Source organism: Pinus tabuliformis, chromosome 3_2 (genome assembly GCF_031772625.1).
Source record: "Pinus tabuliformis cultivar Carrire ecotype Pingquan chromosome 3_2, CPIR1, whole genome shotgun sequence".
In the NCBI taxonomy this organism is placed as follows: Eukaryota; Viridiplantae; Streptophyta; class Pinopsida; order Pinales; family Pinaceae; genus Pinus; species Pinus tabuliformis.
In genome coordinates this window covers 170886574-170909322 of record NC_142302.1, presented here as the reverse complement: position 1 = coordinate 170909322, position 22749 = coordinate 170886574, and the positions used below count along the sequence as shown (strand labels likewise).

Below are 22749 nucleotides of genomic sequence, written 5' to 3'. Positions count from 1 at the left end.
AACTAAGTTTTATGAAGCTAGGGTGTGATGTACATTTCGAGTAGAGGCGGATTTGATTGAGTGAAGATTGTATTGCAAGTTGTTTTTGTATTGATATTGAGCATAGGTGGATCCAGTGTGAAAATTGTGGAACATGGTTCATAGTGGTAAATTGCTGAGCAGGATTGGTTGGGTGGTGCGAGGCAGGAGATTGGAGTCTCCTTCAGGTTGGAGCTTGGGAACACTTCAGGGCGGCAGGGTGGTGCTAGGGCAAGTCAGAGCTTGTGCAAGGTGTTGGAGCATCCTTTCAGTTGGAGCTGATAAAATTAGAGTGTTGGAGTGCCCCTCCAGTTGGAGCTGGTAAATCAAGGTGTTGGATTGCCCTTCTAGTTGGAGCTGGTAAATCAGGGCGTTAGAGTGTTCTTAAAGTTGGAGCTTGTAAACTAGGGGGTTGGAGCTTCCTATTGATGTAAATTTTTAAGACCTATGTTAAGAAGCGTTCGGTGGTTTTTCTCCTAGAAGGGTTTCCACCTAAGTTGCACGAAACGGGGAAACGGGTACAAGTTTCCGAAACAGGAAGCGATACGAAACGCGGCCTCCCCAAATTTTGGAAATGGGGAAACGCGAATATATATATATATATATATATATATATATATATATATATATATATATACTGAAAATATTTATATATATATATATATATATATGTGCAATCATAAAGCATAAATGATACATTATAATTTATTACACTTAAACATTAAGATTTAATTTACATCACAGTTACTCATGAATGATCACGTAATGAAAATAAAAATATCGGAATATCCAAAAGCAACCTTTATTATATATCCAAATCTCAAAATCAGCCTTTATTTATATTAATATATGAGGCTGCAAGTACAATAAAGACTATAAGGCTGCAAGAGAGAGATCCAAATCAGGATTTTCTGCATCCACATCCCATTCTTTAGAAGGACCATTGTTGTATTGGGAGTCTCCTCCTACATAGTCGAACGACCTTAGTGATCTTGATTAAATACACGTTTCATACCCTAGTACCCTACATGATCTTGATTATTGGGAGTTTCCCCTGCATAGAGGGCTTGGTTCTCTTGATTAAATACAAGTTCCATACCCTAGTACATGATAAAATCCAATGGAAACATTGCAATCCCTCCAATTCTGAAATCCTGAAAAACAAATAAGTCTGCTGGATTTTGAGTGAGATTTAAAATTCTACTTTCTCCATATGAAATCCAATGAGGGCGAAACCACTCTCAAACATCCCGAGTCATTTCATGGTAATGTTAAAAATTTAAGTAAAAGGATGAAAATGAAAAATAAAGGAGAATATCACTTTTACTTTAAGAATTTAACATTACCATGAATTGCATATCCCTCAAACTTATTGATGAATTGCATATCAACACTAGGGAAAAAATTCACTTTTATAACTTTAGACATGCATCTAGAAGCAACAAGAAGTCACTAACATACCCTAAAAGTAAATTAAAAAACAAATTAAAAAAAAGTAAAAAAAAACCACAAGTTAATGAGGAAACGTGGGTCGTACGGCCCTGAAACGCATTTCCGGCCGTACTGGCCACGTTTTCGTTTCGGGAAACGTGGCAGTACGGCCGGAAACGCGTTTCACGGCTGTACCAAACGCGTTTCCGCATTTCGTACCCGTTTTCGTACGGAAACGGACCTCTATACCACGTTTCCTGCAACATAGGTTTCCACTTAAAATTCTTGTGTTTACTGTCTTTGATATTATGCATCGTTGAATGGTGTTGGTGATTTATGTTTTGATCTGATGCCAATCTTAATTAATGCTTTGGAGATTAAAAGAATTAAGTAATTTAAGTGAAATACCAATTCATCCCTCTCAGTGTTTCCAACACAATCCAGATCGGATTACTTCAGCGGAATATGCTGCGCCAGAACTAGAACATATTTGCTTCACTCCGAGAGACTAACCTGTGCTAGAACAAAGAGAAATGGGTGACTAGGTAGTGTGGGATCACCTCCACCGAAACTAGTCAAAGAAGTGAAAGGGGTCTTAAAACCCTTAGAGCCTCAGGCTCAAAGAAGAACAAAGACAAATTAATCCAATGCAATGATGCCTCAAATGATTCTAATCTTTTTGTATTTATGGATTTCCTTTAGGGGATTTTTGTCCTTAATTAATTAAGAGGGATTTGTGGTAATGCCCAACTTTGGGCTTTTTTTGCCCCAGCTGCCCCAAAACTTGCCCCGTGTTGCACAAACATTGGGAATTTTGGGGTTTCCCCCTTTATCCTAGACTATAGCCTACGGGGATTGATAGGCTAGTTTGTCTCTCGGGGATATTAATCTGTTGGGGACATTACAGTGTGTTTTATATGCCGCATCCATTAATTCACTCATGATCTCTAATTTTGTAGCTGCACTGCTGAAATTTAGGCTGAATTGGATATTCTACATGAACTTATCAGCCTTGTTTCAACAAACTCTATAATTACTCAATATATTTGTTGTGTGCCAGGGGCCAACTATTTTTAAAACAGATTCAGGTATTATTGGAGCTTGGACTTCTCTACGACTTTATTTCTAACCTAGTAGCATATATGTATGAGCTTCAGTGTTACTCCTGCAATATCCTCAAATTCTAGGATGGATAGTCGAAAGGTTTTAATAAAAATTAAAGAGTTATTATAACATAAGATCAATATGGTTGAATAGCTTGTACTGATGGAAGAGATGGGATTGCTTATGGAGCATTGTCGGGAAACAGAAGCCTGGGATGGAGGCCATAAACAGAAAAGCAGTATAGGGCAATAAATCATACTTCTGGAAATGGACAAAAACTCAGTAAAACTGTAGAAGCTCTTCTTGCTGATGTGTGGAGAAATGGAACCCATTTGCAAGAAGGGTAAGAGGAAATGATGCTTTTGTAGAGTTCATAAAAATGTAGTAAGGTTATTTTAGAATTTCCAATCTCGGGGAATGGATGTGTTCTCTCCAATTTAGAAGGCATTGGGAAGAATCTGTGTAACAAGAGGGAAACTCTCTCTGCGCCATTTTTTAAAGGCATCCACTGGCACTCTAAATAATGTGGTATTGGTGAAAGAAATTGTGAAATTTATTAATCCAATGGCTAATGATTTAACAACTTGTCAGGATAAACTGCTGCTAAATTTGGCAAGCAACATGAGTAATCATCACTTGTCATAAATGTTGGAAATGGGCAATCCAATGGCTCACGATTTCAGAATTTGTTTGGATAAGATGCTGCTAAAATTCAATAAACATTTTTGTAGTCATCATTTACTGAAGTATGGGTGACTACTTTCATTTGAATCTCTACTTTGAGAACTGAAATATTTGCCAGGGCTATTCTCAATTGAAAACAGTTATTTTTCTTGGTTTACAATGACTTACAGTGAATATGGCTATTTGCATAACTACGAAGAACCTGGCCAGGTATTGATGGCTATAATGTTTCTTATTTCAAAAGACTTTATTATCTGCCATGACGTTATTATTTGCTATTTGCAATTTCTTGCGTTTGTATGGTTTTCTCCAAAGTTAGAAATTTAATTTTGCAATTAGCAGTAGGTTATGATTTTTTGTATAATTTTCTTATATTTGTATGAGGTAAATTGAAGGGGAAGATAAAGTCATAATTTTTGTGGAAATAGTTTTTAATTACATAGATTTGTTCCTTTAGGAGTGAACCTGCTTTGTCACCTGTGCATGGCCCCAAGAAAAGGAAAAGGAAGGATGTCAAGAAGATATCCAGCGACAGAAGTGTTGAGGAAATCCCAAAGAAGCTGCTAAACGTTGGTAGTGTTCGAATGAAAGCAGCAGCAAGAAGTGCACCTTTAGTGGGTTTAAATGTGGCAAATTCTGGCCAGGTTAGGTCATCCTCTGTAGGTAGTGAGAATCTACTCAATAAAACCAATGAAACTCAAGAAGTGAAAGTAATGAAGAATCAAGCCTCTCCCTTTGGATCTGGTCCAATTAAAACTGACAGATGCAAAGAAAATATCAACAAAGAAGAGGCATCTCTTTCTGTGAAGGCTTCCCAGAAGGAAATGTCCAAAACTCCTGCAGACATAAAGGATGGAGGAAAATTGAAGAGCAACTTGCTTCTTGGATCGAAGGATAGTTTTGTCAAGGGAGCAATGATGGTTGACCCTATGAATAACAGGGGCTTGAGTTGGTCAGAAAAAATCATTCCTCTTTCAGCAGACTCTCAGACACGAAAGTATATTAAGGATTCAGGTGAAATGATAGCTTCTAACAAATTGGGAATACCAGAGAAAGTTTGGAAAGGTGGTGATTCAAGAGATGTAAATAGTTCTGGCAACAAGCTACTTCCTTCTCAAATTGTAAGTCTATCTTCTGCTCTTTGTGGTTTGTATAAATTTCTATTTTGTTGCTTCGGTAAATTTCTACATTTTTGCTTCTTATGAATTTTGAAATGACCTTGATGTGGGTGTATGAGGGGAATAATTTCTGCTTTTATTCTGAATTTGATCACTTTGATTTTCCCATTTCAAATCCAAGTTTTAATTAGTTGAATCTGCTGTGCCTGTCCTCTGTATTTTCTTGTTTCTGCATGTTCATGAGATATGGGTGTTTCTGGAATATTGGTTTGTCTTATTTAATACAGATTTGCTTTAAAATATCTTTTCATGTTTTTCTTTGTGAAATGACCTAAACATTCCTACTATGAGATACTTCTTGACTTATCACAGCAAGTTGACTGAAGCAAATTGGTTTCTAATCTTAATTTATACCTCAGATATACGGATCTGAATGGTACATTCTGAGAAGATTGTCCTTGAATGAATAACATGCTTGAATAGGCTGCATTTTAATGAAAGCTGAATCAACTGAGTTACGGTATCTTTCTTGTCATAGCATGCTATTGTCTCTTAGTAAACTTAGAAGCAATTTTACAAAAAACATTAGCAACCTTTTTTGTTTGTGTCTGCTTCCTTCACACCCATAAAATGTGCATATTTTGTTAACTTGCCGACTACAGCAAATATATTGTCCTTCCCGTCTGACATGGAATCTTTCGATAAAATCCATGGAGATTTCCTCTCACTTTGGGCCCTGGGATACATAGAGGGTGGAGTAGGCCTAGGGTCAGGACACTTTCTACTCTTATTCCTTTAGCATACGTTGTTGATTTTGTGGCCTTGGAAGGTCTTGTACATTGGCTTAGTGTCTTAGCATGTAGAAAATATTTGATTGCCTCTTTAGGTGCTTGCTTGGTGGAGTAAGTGATTTTATGATTTCTTTCCAAGGTTAACTTAGGAAAAGTACAATAATTAGTCTAATTAATTATTGTGGACTCTTAGGCCAAAGTTCTAAGGATAAATAATAAAGTTATTTAAGTGACTTGAATATAATCTCAACCGTTGATCTCAAGTGAGGCTTAGGATTTAATTCTAGTCATTGATCATTTAGAGGATTATGGTTAGGGATTTTGGCTTAATGAAATTAGAAAACAAGCCTAAGGGAGAGGTGAAGACACAGTTGTGGAGGAGCTGATTTTCTCTAGAGCGAGAGGCTTGATTAAATTGAAGAGAAGTGAGGAGAAGTGCAGTAAGGAATTTCGAAATTCAGGGAGGCCATGTTTATGAAAGAGGGAGGCTGAATTGCTGAACAAGAGGGCCAAATTATGGAGTAGGTCGAAATATCTAGAGAGGTCGATTTTCTCAAGTGCGCAGGGGCCATACGAGGTGAGTAGAAATGGTGCTGATTTGCTGGTGAAGATAGGTCTAATTTTCCAAGGTTGAGTTTCTTCAAGAGGGTCAATTTCTAGAGGCTGATTTCCTTGAGACTGATTTTCCCAGTGGGGTCAAGTTTCCAGGTTCCCATCTGTTGTATATTTCTATGTATTCTTTGTGGGTCTGGGTCGGGATTATCTTGAGAAATTTAATATGAAGGAATATTGTGTTGGGTACAAATTTGCTGTTGTAGTGTGTTTAGTTTCTCCATTTTATTTCCACCGCATTTTATATTATGAGTTAACATACCAGTGTGTTTATTTTATCAGGAATTTCAGAAATATTTAAGATAAATATTTCTTGGGTTTTTAATAAATTGTCGAGGTAAAGTAAATTAGATTTGGTATAAAAGAACTTAACATGGTATCAGAGCAATAAAAACTCTATGGGGGAGATCATATATCACAAAGGTTTTATGACAACAAATTATTTTACGACATCAAATTTTTTATTTTGCAGCGAGGGCTTTGTGGCTAAAGTCGATCTTGTAATATAGCATCATCAAGTTTGAGGTATGAAGACAAGTTGGAGGGGGTTGTAAACTTTAGTCCATGGAAGGAGCGAATCACCCTTGTTTTAATGGCGAATGGTTTGTAAGCCAAGATATTTGAATTCCCTCAAGATGCTAACCAAGCTAAGATAAAAGATATGAGCTAGGGACATCATTTTGGATGGTGTGAAGGATCACATAATCCCTCACATAACGAAGAAAGATTCAGCCTATCAAATGTGGACAACCTTGACAAAGTTGTACCAGAGTGACAACCAGAATAGAAAGATGGTGCTAAGGGAGAAGTTGAATAGCATCAAGATGAATAGATCTGAGACTATGGCCTCATACTTCACAAGGATTCAACAGGTTCGTGATGAACTTTCAACTGTTGGGGAAGAGGTGGATGAGATGGATCTTGTCAAAGTAGCACTGAAAGGGTGTACCAAGCAATGGGCTACATTTGTGATAGGTATCCTAGCCAGAGATAAGCTTCTTGATTGGGCCAGATTGTGGGACGATTTCACCCAAAAGGAGATTTGGGAGGAATCCATAACTAGTGGACAACCAAAGGTGGAGATGAGGAGAACCTTGCTCTTCTTGGGCAAGGCTAAAGCCAAGCAAAAGTAGAGTGGAGGAGCATCTTCACAAGGAAATAATGATATTAGCAAAGTCAATTGCTTTTCATGTCACAAGTTTGGTCATTATGCTAGATAATTTCCAAACAAGAAGAAAAGCAAGGGGACAACAACAACAATTGCATCTGCACATATATGGATGAGTTGACTGAGAAATTCGAGAAGGAATTTGCTCTAGTATCCTGTCTTTTTTGTCACCATTATAAGAGGGTTGTGGTTTGTGGACAATAGAGCAGCTTGTCACATGACGAGATCTCGTGATATTTTCACCAATATGGGATAGAAGCGTAGAAATCTACGTGTGGAGCTTGGTGACAACACTAGGTATGTAGGAGAGGGCATTGGCAACATATAGTTCTAGCTAGACATAGTGAGTATTATAGAGGTGAACGAGGTAATATGTACTTGGGTTGGAGAAGATTTTACTCTCAGTTTCAACCATGAGGGATAGACGACCTAATGTCAGTTTCATGAGAGGTGAGGTAGTTGTTAGGCCAAATGGGGCTGATCCTAGCGTGAGGCGAGTTATAGGTAGCAGAGAGAGTAACTTGTATTTGTTGAGAGGATAACAAGTGAAAGCTCTAGTACATACCAGTGATAGCCAAAGTGAGATTTGAATAGAGCATGATGGCGTGTGTAAGGGATGTGTGTTTTGTTAGTTTTTGGTAGCAGCAAACATGTGTTCTAGTCTCTATGGTGTTTATGAGGCTAAAGAACACGAGGATAATTATCTGCAAGACTTCGAAAAAGTTTCCAAGGAAAATGCCTTAATTAGATTAATTAGCCAATTATTAAATATTTTCTTAAGTCTAACTTAGGAAAACTAGTTAATTAAATCAAATTGATTGAGGTAACTTGATTTTGTTCCAGAGACTTCCAGAAGCGTCACTTGATGGAGTCAAGATGATCTTAGCCATCGATTATGATTAGATCATGGCTATTGATTCGTCAACAAGAGATTATAAGAGCAAATTGATGGGTGAGTTGGAGACACATCAAGGAGTTCGAATTACCCGGTTGCAGTTATTAGCAAGGGAACAATTTGAGTGAGGGAGACATCAACGAAGGGGTTACAATGTAGAATATTTTTGGAGCAATTTTTCTTAGTGATATCCAGTTTTCAGAGAGAGGAACGAAGGCCGAATTATTTTGCAGTGAGGCTGTATTAGCCAGTGCACATAGCTAGGTAACAGTTCGATTTCCAATTGTCGGAGACAAGTATGACAGGAGGTGTGAGTTGCTTCGCCGAGTTGCTAAAGGCAGAGATCATTACCAAAACTAATTTTGGGAGGCAGTGCGAGTTCCAGAGAGGGCTATATGCATTTCTAGATTTGCCAGTGGAAATTGGAGCCAGGAAGTGCGAGTTGCAGGCAAGAGGCCGTGTGGTTTTGTAGAAGGGAAATTTGTGTTTCCAGATCGATTTTACCAGTGGAGAAAATATTTGGCAGAGCTTTACTAGTGAGGCAAGCAAATTGTACTTCTCATTTTTTGCTGAAGAATAATAATAAAATCCTAATTTGTTGAATTGGGTTTTCCTCAGGGGTTTTTCTAGAGACATTTGCCCAAAAATATTGGTGTCATCTATTTTATTTGTGTGCATTATTTCTCAGGGCCTTTAATTATTTGTGGAAATTGCAGTAGTGATTTAATCGTTATTTGCATAATTAATTTATGAAGACAAATGATCTCTTGTAGATAGAAGATTAAATTCCAGTTGCTACAATTAAGGAAATTTCACATGCTTGGCAAGCAGGCTAAGGCAACATTTCCTAGCAGTAAGACCATGTCTCCAAGAGTGTGTTGGATTTGGTGCATTTTGACATCTGTCGTCTTATGTCAGTGGAGTCTGTCTCAAGTTGTAGTTATTCTATGACCCATAGATGACTATTCCAAGAAGACAAAGATTAACTACCTGAAGGCCAAGAAGGATGAGGTCTTCGATCAGTTCCAAGAGTTTAAATCTCTTGTGGCGAGTATATTTGCGATGAGTTTAAGGATTTCTGCAGGGAAGCAAGAATCAAGAAGGAATTGATAGTGCCCTACAAATTGCAGCAGAATGGAGTGGCAAAGAGGAAGAATAAGAATATAGTTAGAGCATCCAAGGCCACGATCTATGATTAGGATTTGCAGAGCAGGAGCCCTCACAGTGTAGTGGAGGACATGACTCTTGAGGAGATTTTTATTGGAGTGAAACCAAAGGTGAGTCATCTCCACATCTTTAGTAGTCCAGTGTATGTCCACATTCTTCTAGAGAAGAGGACTAAACTAGAGCCCTCCTCAGAGGGGCATTTTTGTTGGATACAATGAGACTTCAAAGGCCTAAAGGGTCTACTTTCTAGTATAGAGGAAGATAGTGGTCAGGAGGGATGCTAGATTTGAGGAGGGTAGGACCTTTAAGAGTTCACATGGGACATATACAATAGTGGCAGTGGATCAAGAGCGAGAGGCTTCGAAGGTTGAGCAGGGACCAGTAACACCAACAAGATGGGCACAACCTTTAGATTAGGAGGATGAGCGAGATGCTCCTTCGAGCTTTGTCAAGAGGAGTAGTGTTGCGGGGGAGCATCCACCTCACCCCCTCTCCCCTGCTCCCGCTCCTAAAGCTTGCTCTAGATGAAAGTGCTCAGGGAGTGACCCCGGGAGCACGCTCCCGAATCACTAGAGTTTGGGAGCGATTTTTTTTAGGTGTGCTCCTGCAAATTTTTTTTTTTGTTCCCTAGCTTTTCTTTGCAATAATATTTATTTTTATTTTATTTATTTTTTCTTTTTTCGCAATGACGTTCCAAACACAATTTTTTTCAAAGAAACAAGAATTTTTGAGTGGGGCAACCTAATATTCAAGCTTATGGCCCTAGTATTGATATGCAATTCATGGTAATGTTAAATTTTTGAAGTAAAAGTGACATTCTCCTTTAACTTTCATTTTAATCATTTTACTTAAATTTTAACATTACCATGAAATGACTTGGGATGTTTGAGAGTGGTTTTGATCTCATTGGATTTCATATGGAGAAAGTAGAATTTTAGATCTCAGTCAAAATCCAGCAAACTTATCAGTTTTTCAGGATTTCAAGATTGGGAGGATTGCAATGTTTCTATTGGATTTTGTCATGTACAAGGGTATGGAACTCATATATAATCAAGAGCACCAAGCCCTCTATGTACCTTGAGGTTAGTGATATTGGTTGTCGAACTCCTCCATCATGACCCAACTAAAAATGTACCCATCACTAAAACAAAATCTTGACTTGACATGCTACATTTTTCTATCTTATGTTATACTTAGAGGGTGATATTAATGACAAATAGCCCAAGATATGCAATAATTTTGATGATATGTAGGTATTTCTTGTAGCGTGATTATTTTGGATGCTAGAGGCCATTTAGAGCTTGTTTGTTGATGTATTTTCAGTTCAGAGATGGATTGTACTCAATGCTATTTTAGCTATGTGAACCTTTACATGCTATATAAATGAGAACTTTTGCTTATCTGTGTATAAATGGTTTGGATTCATATGGATGCACATGAATATATATGTTTTTCTTTAAAATTTGAATATTTTGTGTTTGATATTATATGGTTCAATCCATGTTTTTATGCTTTTTATAACTAATTCATCATTCTACATGCTTTTGTTGACATATATGCATCAAAAGATATATTATATAAAACTTGCTCCCAAAGTCGCTCTCGACCTGGAGGCTTTTGAAATTGTCACTCCCCACTCCCACTTATTGCTTTTTCTCCCGCTTCCAAGTATCCTTGAGGAGGAGGCCGAGATGGGCTGAGAAGACATTGAGAGATGTTGAGGATTATGTGGTGGCTCCTAGCAGCACCTTTAGAGAGAGTAGACCATGAGCCTAATTTTCCAGTTTTTTGGCCTTGATGAGTAACACTAGTGAGTTTGAGCCTTCTACCTTTGAGGAGGTAGCAGATGAAGATGTTTGGAGGGATGCCATGGTGAAAGAGTATAATTTCATCATGAGGAATGATGTGTGTGAGATAGGATCGAGGCTTGAAGGGAAGTCATTGGTCATTTCTCTATGGATCTTCAAGATAAAACATGCACTAGATGGAAAAATCAAGAAGCACAAAGTGAGGTTCATGGAGGATTCTCCCAGAAGGAGGGAGTAGACTGTTGGAATTATTGGGAGGGGGGTGAATCAATATTTCTTTTCAATTAATAAATTTTTAATCTTTAGAGCATAAATTATCATTAGCTTTAAATTAAAACATAAATTAGCATCACATCACAAGAAAAAATAACAAGACTATCCAACAATGCACAACATCTAAGACAATAGACACAAGATTTATAGGTGGAAACCCTTCCGAAAGAAAAACCACCAAATGCTTCTTACTATAGGTTTTCAAAACTTACATCAATAGAAAGCTCTAACTTCTAAGATTCTCATCATCATCTGAAGTAGTCTCCAACCGCTTCGTTTATAGGCTCAAACCGGAGGGAACCTTCGACTCCCTGATTTACCAACTCCAACTGGAAGGACACTTTAACGCCCTAGTTTACCAACTCCAACTGAAAGGATGCTTCAACACCTTGGCTTTATCAACTCTAACTGATAGCATGCTCCAATACCCTACATAGACTCCAACCTGCCCTAGCACCACCTTGCCACCCTATTTAGAAAGCGGACCATGTTTCACAATTTTTAGACTGGATCCCCCTGTGTTCAATTAACGAACTTCAAGACAACTTCTGCTCAAGAATTCTGCATCAATAGAAATGATATCCAATTATGAAGCCAAAATCATAAATAGCATCAAGCTCAACAACCTGCTCATCAGAACATTCAACCCAATTATCTCAGACCAACGAATGCCATTATTCTATATGAAAATCCTAGCTCATCATATCCTCACTGTCAGATCTGCAACATACATACTCTGCCTAAAACTTTGCACTGTGACCAAACCAAGCGTACTATCAACCATTTTCCTTTCTGCTAAGATGAGATGAAACACTAGTAGTACATTTTCTCAGACTAGTCCAACAACATATGATGTTCATTTAGTTATATCAGAGAGACAGGATTTCTCAAATGATCCTCAGCTGATGTATAGACTTCAGATGATGTCCCAAACTAAAAGATAGGTCTTGGTATAAACGCATCTGAACCATCATACCTCAGGTTTGTGTCTGTGTTATACCTTAGGTGTGCTGAAGCAGAGAAAGTTATTGCTGTACCTGAAGATGCCTGAAGATGTCTTCCTTCACTACAAAACTGACCTGATGCTTCTGCTCCTATTCTTGATTGCTGTAGATGAGGCCTCTTCACAAAGTGGTCTGAAACAATGTTGCAAACATCGGCATCGGGATAAAATCGGCAAGGGTCTGGAAAACCAAAAAATCGTAAAAATCGGGAAAATATCGGTAAAAATCAGCAAACATTGGCAAAATTATATCATAAAAATATCTTTGAAAATCGGCAAACATCCGCTAGGCCAAAAAATCGTGATTTCAAGATAAAATCGGGATGTTATCAAGATGTTCGCAACACTGGTCTGAAATTGATCAACAACAATTGTCGCCAGATAACACAATGACCTTGATCACTAAGAATCCTTGAGGTAGCTTGGATTAGGGCTTGTTAGTTTAATATCCCTGCTTTAGTCTGCAATATATCTTTTGAAGAGCTTTCAAGGTGAGTCAGAGATTACAGTGCCAAACCAGAATTACACCCTAACCATACCACGGATCACTTGTCAACAGAGAGGTCTGAATGTACCTTTAATAATGCACAATATTTGCTTGTAACAACGCTAGATATAGCTACCGAAAACCATTACAACACTTCAGATCTGGTCAGTAAATTCAAGTAGAACCTATCTTAGGTGCCAAGCAACAAAAAGAGCGTATGCCATAGGTGTGAACCTTAAACAATTGTGATTTGCCAGAAACTCTGTTAGATGCCTCAAATAGTCACAATAAGTATGCTTGTACTGCTCACATTAGGGCTTGAATTTTTGCATAGGTTTACTGAGCCAACAACCTTCCAACAGCCTGCAAATTCTCTCAGCGAATTTAGACCTCAGTCTCCTTCTCTAGGATGAATAACATTGCCTCATTGTAGTTCGAAAATCAGACAGAGAAAAAGGGCCGAATTCTTGCTTCACCTGTGCACAAAATTCTCCTTAAACCCTTGAACAATGCCTCAGAATATGTCAGGAAGGAGGCTGAACAGCTTGCTTCAACAAATTCACATGATTGCACAAACAGTCTGCCACAACATGGTTGGGATTTGCCCTATCACAGAGGGCCGAAAACAGTGATAAACATGCCTCAAAACATCAATGAGCTTCCTCAGAAGACAAGCCCAGATCTCTCTTAAACAGTTGAATAACCTCAGAAATTCCTCAAAGCTACAGCGAAGACCCAACAGACAAAAGATAAGTACTTTACCTATAGATTGACCTTTCTTCAGACTTGGCACGACTACTCCAAAGGCCACATTTTTTTTCCTTCAGAAATTCTCACACAAGATTTTCGTTTAAATGCATGTCCTTAAGGAGAGAGGGGGCTTCCTTTTTATAATGACTTCAGAGGCTTCTAGGAGGGGTTGGCCGAAATTCAAATTTTAAATTTTTGGAGCGTAAAACCCGATAATCATGTGGGCCAACTTACACTTTTCGAGGGAGCCATTTGAAACTGAATTTTGAACCTCACAAACAATAGGACCAAATCAATTTTGATAATAATTTGACCACAAAATATTTAATTTTATCCTTTTATAAAATTTCTCCTTGGCCTCATGATTTGAGCAATTTTCTAGCCATCGATGAGTTGCCACATCATCTCATTTTGGGGACTTTGATCATAATAAGGGGGCTTCAATCTTTGATTGAGCATATCTCCCCAATTGAGATGAATCATGAGACATGCCATATATCGTTGGAATCAGCACGAGGAGGAGAATCAAATGAAGATGGTCACAAGAGAAAATTCATTGATGCTCATCCTTTAAATCTTCAACAAGTGTGGGGTACATTGTAGGGGCTAGCTATATTATGGGACTTCTTGTTCATTGGAGATTCCAACTGACGCAATTTACGACTTATATTAAGAGCATTCAAACACCGACATTGGCATCAATGACAACACCATTCAATAATCTCCCCCTTTGTCATTGATGGCAAGACACATACTCCTCTTGCGAATATTGCTCCCCTTGACTCCATGCCTTTGATCTTCCTTTCCTGATTTCTCTCTCCCTGTTATATAAAAATTAGTTAATTAGTAGTTATCATTCACCAAGAGGCACCTAAGGCAGTATAAAGCCAGGGGCCTTCCACAAATTGTAATCATCTTCTATTTGTTTAATAATAATAAAATATGAATTTGCTAAATAGATGAGTTTAATTGTGCCATTTGGTATCAGAGCGGGCAATCCTCCGTTGCTCTACTGCGCATAGGTCGAACCACCGGGAGCTGTCGCCTTCGATCCATTACTCTGCTGTTTCTGTGCCATACTTCGCGTCCCGTTCCACTTGGTCCTCCACCGCCTTCCGTCTTCCCTCCCCACTGCCATTTTTCCCTCTGTAGTCCCCGTTGCCATTTTTCCCTCTGTAGTCCCCGTTGCCATTTTTCCTGACAACCCTGCTAGTAAACGCCAAACCAACGTCCGACTGCCTCAATCATTCACCGGCACCTCCGTCTCTTTTCCCTGTTCTAGTGTCCACATCCTGCATCGACCCCTTTTCCAGTGTCCACATCTTGCGTCGATCCCTGTTCCGGCGTCCCGTCCTGTGTCACCAGTCCCCCGCGTCAGTGTATTTTGGTTGTTGTAGCCACAAGAGCCGTTGACGTCTGCCACGATCAACGGACGTGACCAATCAACCAAGGGTCTTCAGTGGTCGGGTAAGCCATTTGGGTGGTTGGTTAATAGCTTATAATATTTATAATATAAAAATTAAATAATTAAATAATTATTTATTTAAAAAAACTATATGTTATATAATTAAATTAATTAATTTAATTTAATTATTTAAAAAGAAATAAATTATTATTATTAATAAAAAAATAGTTCAAATTAAGGAAGAAAGTTAACACTGGCGGGCAAATATACACCCCCACAAACCCGTTCAATGTCGTCGATGACAATGACCGATTTCAGCGAAAAATTGATTGATCTTGAGAATAGGATTACGAGCCATTTCGATGTTTCTAACCAAAAATTAGTCGATTTTGAGAGTAAGGTTACCAAACATTCCAACGACATCAAGAAGCTTCAGGATACGACAAATCGGATAGAACAACAGTTCAGGCAGAACCATATTGAATCCAAAATGAATCATAATCAGACAATGACAATGTTGATTGTTATTTGCGACAGGATGAAGATTAAACCCGAACAACTATTCTAGGATGATGGAGGTAATCAACAACACAATTCATCAAATTCAACAAATTCAACAGATTCTCATCAAAAATTTGAGTCTCCAAAAAAATTGTCCACACATCATCAAGAAAATAGTAACGCGAATTTTCAAATTAAGCAGCTATGGAATTCATTCACCAATCAATACCCTCTTTTCACTCCACAGTTAGCGACATATCAACTAAGAGCAAAAATCGAGCTACCCAAGTTCGACGGTAATGAAAAATGCAACGTTGCGTGGCTGAATAAAACAGAAGAATATTTTGAGATTTATGATATTGACAATGATGACGAAAAGATTAGGCACACTTTCATGAAAATGGAAGGCGAAGCATATAATTGGTATATGTGGTGGAAGAAGATGACACTCACTATTAGTTGGAGAAAATTTAAGGATGCGTTCTTTAAAAGATTCCAAGGTGTCAAGGAAGAAGAGTTCTTTTCAACACTCATCATATTGCGACAAAAAGGAGATGTGGATGAATACACTCGAGAATGGGAGACCTTAGCAACACGAGTACCTGGGTTATCAGAATCTTGTCTAATCCAATCATACATCTCCGAATTTAAAACTAATCTACATGTAGAACTTGAGCTTCATGACATTACGTCGATAGAAGTAACAAGACAAAAAGTAAAAGATGCTGAAAAGAAATTTGAAAAGATATTTGGTCAAAAACGAAAAAAGTATATTCGAGACGAAGAATTCCCTAGTCTGTGAATACAGATAATGCAAGATATGTTTCACCACATCTTCGTGAAGGCGAAAAATCTAACGTGGAAATGCAAAGGATGAAAGAAGGCAAGTGCAAATGCTGTGGCGAAAAGTGGGACCCTAAACATAGGTGTGCTAAAGGAAAAGAGACAAAGAACCTATATAACTGTGAAGCAACTAATGATTCAAACAATGATGAATTAGACATAGAAGGAATAGAAGATGCCCTAGAATTCTCTCTAGAATTGACGGAAGCATTCCGCAAGTGTCATTATCGGCTATGACAATTATATCACAACCCTAGACTTTAAAATTAAAAGGACATATCAAGAAGAACAACGTAATGGTTCTCATCGACACCAGTAGCACCCACAATTTTTTAGACTCAACCATGGCAAAGAGACTCAACATTTTCACATTTCCCATGCCCAACATGAAGGTGATGGTAGTCGACGGTAAGAATATTGAAAAGGTAGGGAAATGCCATAAGGTCAAATTGCAGATTCAAGACTTTAATTTAGAATCTCCGTTCTACACTATACCATTAGGAGGAGTAGATGTGGTCTTAGGTATCCAATGGCTACAAACTCTAGGCACTTACTCTGCCAACCATCAAAAGCAGTTTATAAGCTTTAAATGGGAAGGGAAGAGGTACAAGTTATACAGATTCCAAGCACTAGAAAATCAAATTGTGTCGTCATCCCAAATGATGAAAATGATTCGAAAAGGAGCACCAACCTATGTAGTACAATGTCACCAATTAGAAATGTTATCTACAAAAGTGATCAACGAAAAGTCATCAGAAGTACAAAAGCTAATTCACGAAAAAGTATTCCAAGACCTACCCATGAAAATGCCGCTTAACAGGGAAATCAAGCATACAATAGAAGTCAATGCAGGATTAGACCTTGTCAACATCAAATCGTATCGATATCTGCATCACCAAAAGACTGAAATTGATAGATTAATCCAAGACCTTTTAAAATGTGGGATCATCTCGAAAAGTAAGAGTCTGTATGTTGCTCCAGTGGTATTGGTAAGGAAGAAGAATGGATAGTTCAGGCTATGCATTGATTATAGAGGATTAAACAAAATAACGAGTAAAAACAAATTCCCAATTCCCTTTATCGATGAAATGTTGGATGAACTACATGGTGCAAAATACTTCTCCAAATTGGATTTAAGGTCAGGTTATTACCAAATCAGAATCAGGTTGGAAGACATACCAAAAACTGCATTCCGAACACACGAAGGTCACTACGAATTTAAAGTAATGCCCTTTGGATTAATCAATGCTCCATTAACGTTCCAAGCCACTATGAATGAGTTATTCCATCCATATCTTAGGAAGTTTGCATTAGTATTCTTTGATGATATTTTAATTTACAGTAAAACTTGGAAGGAGCACCTACAACATCTGGATAAAGTTTGTACACTACTGGAAGAACATTAGTTCTACGCCAAGAAATCCAAATGCACTTAAGGAAGAAGTAGAATATCTCAGACACATAATATCCCGTGAAGGAGTAAATGTGGACCCTAAGAAAATCAAGGCTATAAAGGAATGGACCAAACCTGTTACTATATCCAAGCTAAGAGGGTTCTTAGGATTGACTAGATATTACCGAAGATTTATTAAAAAATATGCACATATAACTGCACCTCTAACAAACCTTTTAAAGAAGAATCCATTTCAATGGAATGAGGAAGCATGAAGGTGTTTTGAAGATTGAAGGAAGTTATGTCTAATGCCTTGGTATTGGCAACTCTAGATTTCTCTAAACCATTTATCATTGAGTGTGATGCTTCCGAGTTCGGTATAGGTGCAGTGTTAATGCAAGAGCAATAGCTTTTGAAAGCAGGGAGCTCAATAAACGAGAACGTCTTAAATCCACATACAACAAGGAAATGCTCGCTATTATGCACACACTGGCCAAGTGGAGACAATATCTTTTGGGAAGTAAGTTCTCCATTCGAATAGACCATAACAGTCTCCAACACCTCCTCCAACAAAAAACACTTTCCGAAGAACAACAAAAATGGATTGAAAAAATTGCCGCCTTTGACATGGAGATATTACATAAAAAGGGAAAAGACAATGTAGTAGCAGATGCCCTGTCTAGGAAGGATGAAGAACCAACATTACTTGTAGTCTTGGTTGTTGTTCCTGAATGGCTTAATGAGATTCGAAGTGAGTATGCCAAGGATCCAAAAATAACTGCGATAATCAATAACCTTCCAGACAACTCAAAATTTGAATGGAAGAACAATATTCTATGGTACAAAGGAAGAATCTATCTGAATTCAAACTCCAAGTTTAAATCCAAGATACTCAAGGAGTCACATGATTCATTGTCAGTCGGACATGTAGGATTCTTTAAAACTTACTGCAATGCACGTTAATCATTTTTTTGGAAGGGGATGAGTCGTGACATTCTGAAATATGTTGCAGAATGTGACAAATGTCAAAGAAATAAAAGTGAAAATATTATGACACCTAGATTACTTCACCCCTTAAACATTCCGAATCAGAAATGGGAAGAAATATCAATGGACTTTATTGAGAGATTACTATATCTGAGGGCAAGGATAAGATTTTCGTAGTAGTCGACAAACTCACCAAATATGCTCACTTTATTGCAATGAAGAAATTAGACTCAGCTAAACAAATCACTAAGATATTTTGCAAAAATATTTATAAATTACACAGTTTTCCGAAAGTTATTGTGAGTGATAGAGATGCCAAATTTAAGGGTAATTTCTGGAAGGAATTGTTCAACCATATAGGAACCTACCTAAATATGAGTTCCACTTACCACCCTCAAACAGATGGACAAACTGAGGTTGTCAATAAATGTTTGGAAGCCTTCCTATGTTGTTACGCTATAGAAAATAAGAATAAGTGGGTTCAGTGGTTGCATCTCGCTAAATGTGGTATAATTCTACTTATCATGCGTCATAGAAAATAAATCCATTCCAAGCTTCGTATGGGTAGGGACCTCCAAAATGGAAGGATCTAGCTATTGTCCAGATAAATCTTCCAGCTATTAAAAACCAATTAGAAGAAACCCAACAAATCATCCAAACCCTAAAAGAAAATTTAAATAATGCAAGAAATCGTATGAAGCAACAAGCTGACTGAAACAGAATCGAGAGAGAATTTGAAGATGGAGAATAGGTATTTGTCAAGCTCTAGCAATACAAATAGTTGTCCTTGAAACAAAAAGGAAAAAATAAATGGGCACCGAAGTTCTATGAACCATACTAGATCAACAAAAAGATCAACCAAGTTGCATATAGTTTAAGCCTTTCGGATAAAAGTCGTGTTCACAACGTCTTCCATGTATCCTTCCTTAAAAGGGCACTGGGCGACCATCAATCAGCACAAAGAACGCTTCCATTCTTAGATGATGAAGGGTGGGTCATTTTAGCAATGTTTTAAAACTCCGACTTCGACTCCGACTCGGCCGAGGGTCGACTCCGACTCCGACTCGGTTGGCTCGATTTCAATGACTTAGTCATTGTAAAAAATACATTAAATATTTTTTTATTTATAAAAAAACATAATTTTAAAGATTTTCATTCATGTTTCCAAACACACAGCATTAGAATATAGATAGAAGACAACATATGATCAAAGTAGGCTCATGAATATATCCATTATATCAAAATGGCACCCAGTGCACTGTCCAATACATACATGATGATGATATAGAGATCAAAACAAAAACACATAACCAAGGAGGCTAGAAATGGCGTTATCCTCCAAAATAGATTGTAAGTCATCAAGGAACTAATACAAGGGTCCAAGAGTGTTCCTCACTCCAAGAAAGTCCCAAAGTGCATGTGTACATCTTCAAAAGGTGCATCCTCCACCATGATGTCATCTAGGAGAGACCCTATGTCACCCTTTTCAAGCATGTGAGTGACATGGCACCCCTAAGGGTAAGCATTGGCATCAAAGAGGGATGTGCTAGCCCTCCTAAGTCATCTCAATGATAACCATCCTCATCTGTGCTTTGGAGGAAGGCACCGTCCACCAAAATAGGGTCAAGGCCAGCCAGGGGGCATCTTCAGTCCATTTGGGCATATCTTCAAATAGTCCAACGTCCAAGCTTTTAAGTTTAGTGTTCTAGCATTTGGAGGCTCATCAAGGGGTGTAGCATCACGTGGAATCAACTCAAGGCTCGATGCTCATCTTTGGAGGGCCAAGGTTGGGGCCACAAAGTTAGGTTTCCTTTAAGAAAGGGGCAAAGAACCTATTGGAAGGTTTTGAAGAAAAATGAAGCTATCCCTTAAGGAATCTTTGATTCTCTACTACATATGTGATACCACCTAAACAAACCTCTCAAGATCAAGCGAGATAAACTTATTTAGGGACAAAAAATCATTAAAGTATCATCGTGAAAACCTTGGAGTCCCCCAAAAGAAAAAAATAAAAAAAAATCGTTGTTTTTTAATTCACGGGCTGCTGTCATCCAACCTGGCCGAGTAGGCTCGGACTCGGCCGAGCCGGTCGGGTTATTACCGAGCCGACCGAGTTGTTAGACAACTCGGCTGGCTCGGTAATGATCTGGTCGACTGAACCAGTTCAATCTAACAACTCGGCCGGCTTGGTAATAACCGATTGGCCGAACCGGTTCACTGGTTGAGTCGACCCGGTGAGGCCTTGACTCGGACCAACTCGGCCAAATCGGTTCCGAGCTGGCCAAATCTTAAAACGTTGCATTTTAGAACCAGAAGGTCTCATATCCACCAGAGAAAAGAAGCTTCGATCTCGTGTAATCAAGGAATACTTGATCAAGTGGAAGGACTTACCAGAAGAAGAAGCTTCTTGGGAGACTGAAGCATTTCGTCAACAACATCCGTCGTTACGTATGCTTTGAGGACAAAGCATTTTTTGGGAGGAAGGCAATGTTATATAAAAATTAGTTAATTAGTAGTTATCAGGCAAAGGGCATGATCAAAGGTCATGCTCATTCACCAAGAGGCACGCAAGGTAGTATAAAGGCACGGGCCTCCCACAAATTGTAATCATCTTCTATCTGTTTAATGATAATAAAATATGAATTTGCTGAATAGCCGAGTTTAATTGTGCCACCCCCTTTGACATCAATGGAAAAGGTTTACTCCCCTTGATGAAATATCTTCCTCTGTCTTCCTGCAATAGACCGCCTTTCTCCCTCTGACTTGCTATGTCTTTCACAATCTGCCACAACTGACTTTTCCTGCTGCTTTGCTGAACATAAAGTCCATAATGTTGAATATAGCTCTGACGACTTTTGCCATCTACCATCAACCAACTTGTTATTTAGACTCCCCGTCCTCAACATCCACAGGATAGGGAGTCTTTAACTTAATTGTTCAAATGCTATATGAACTTAGGTTGTTTCAGGATCATCATCCTCAATCTTGATATCTTCTCTATTTGTAGATTCATCGTGGTCTTGTGACTTTTCAATTCTTAAAAGCACAACCTCCGGGATTTGTTCATTTACCTGTTCTTCTTACTCTTGTTTTTTTCTCCAAACATTCTTGTTCCTGGAATTGGTGTTTTCTCTCATGGAAGACTTCATCAACCTTCTGTAGTCACGAGCCATATGTCCATAGTTGTGGAATTTGAAACATTCTTTATGGTACTTGAATGACAAAACCGTTGACATATACTTTCTGTTGACAAAGTCCTTTTGAAATTTGTTTTGTGATTGTGCAAACGTGCCTCTAGGGTTTTGAAATTGTCCTTGATAAATATCCCTATCATACATTTTACAATCCCTAGCCATATGCTCGAAGTTAGAACACGAGAAACAATAACCATTGAACAAACTAGGGTACCTGGATGAGTTGTCTTCTCCTAAAAATCTTTTGAAGACCACCTTTCTGTGAGGAGGTTGTGAAAATTCCTTGAATGCAACAATTGGATATTTATCTTCTAACTATTAGCAATTTATTTGTCTTTTGAATTAACTATTCGACAAATAACGATAAATTCACTGATGCATTCTTCACAATAAAAATGTTGTGGAAATATAAAATGCGAAACTGAGAAATAGATGCACACACACAAAAATATGACATCGTTGTTTTTGGAAAATTGTACTTGGGAAAACCCCAAAGGGCAAACCAATGCAGTAGATGAGGGTCTTATTATTATGCAACAAAAATAGAGAATGACAATTTCTTGCCCAACTAGCTAATCTCCGATAATTTATCTCCACTAGAAATATACTGGGAAAATCCTTTTCCCTCTTAGCGACTCAATCTGGCCCTCTTTAGCAAACTCACACTTGCTTGGCAATTCGCACAACCTGGCTGGAAATGCATACTATTTGCTCCATAAATTTGTTCAGCCTCTAGGAACCCTTCCTAGCAAGTCGTCCTGCTTGCCTCTGCTTCCCACAAATAGATCCGACCTCACAAAAATAGATTTGACCTCTAGGAATTGAAACGAAGTCTCTGGCAACTCGCACTGGGAATCTAGCTAACTGGCACTATTGAATATGATCTCCTTTGTTGGATAATCCGACCTCCTGTTCTTACCCTGGACCACTGGAAAACCTCCATAGAATTTATCCGAAAATTCTCATTGCTGAAAGCCCCTCTACTATCTCCTCCCTAGTTTCAACTGTGCCCTTGCCGAATACGTGCAACTGGGTAGTCGAACAACTCAAATGATACTCGATGCAATTGATGCTACTTCTCCAAGCCTTCGACATGCTCTTATAATCTTTTGTTAGG

General features: G+C 38.3%; 1 protein-coding gene across 1 annotated transcript in view; it reads left to right on the top strand.

Moving 5' to 3' along the window:
• Positions 1-3412: 3412 nt before the first annotated feature.
• LOC149180338 (uncharacterized) overlaps positions 3413-22749 on the top strand; it is a 262468-nt gene continuing 243131 nt past the window's right edge. Inside the window, exons 1-2 of the mRNA XM_089413854.1 lie at positions 3413-3447; positions 3695-4358. Coding sequence (XP_089269980.1) covers positions 3413-3447; positions 3695-4358 — 699 coding nt within the window. The remainder of the gene's footprint in view (positions 3448-3694; positions 4359-22749) is intronic.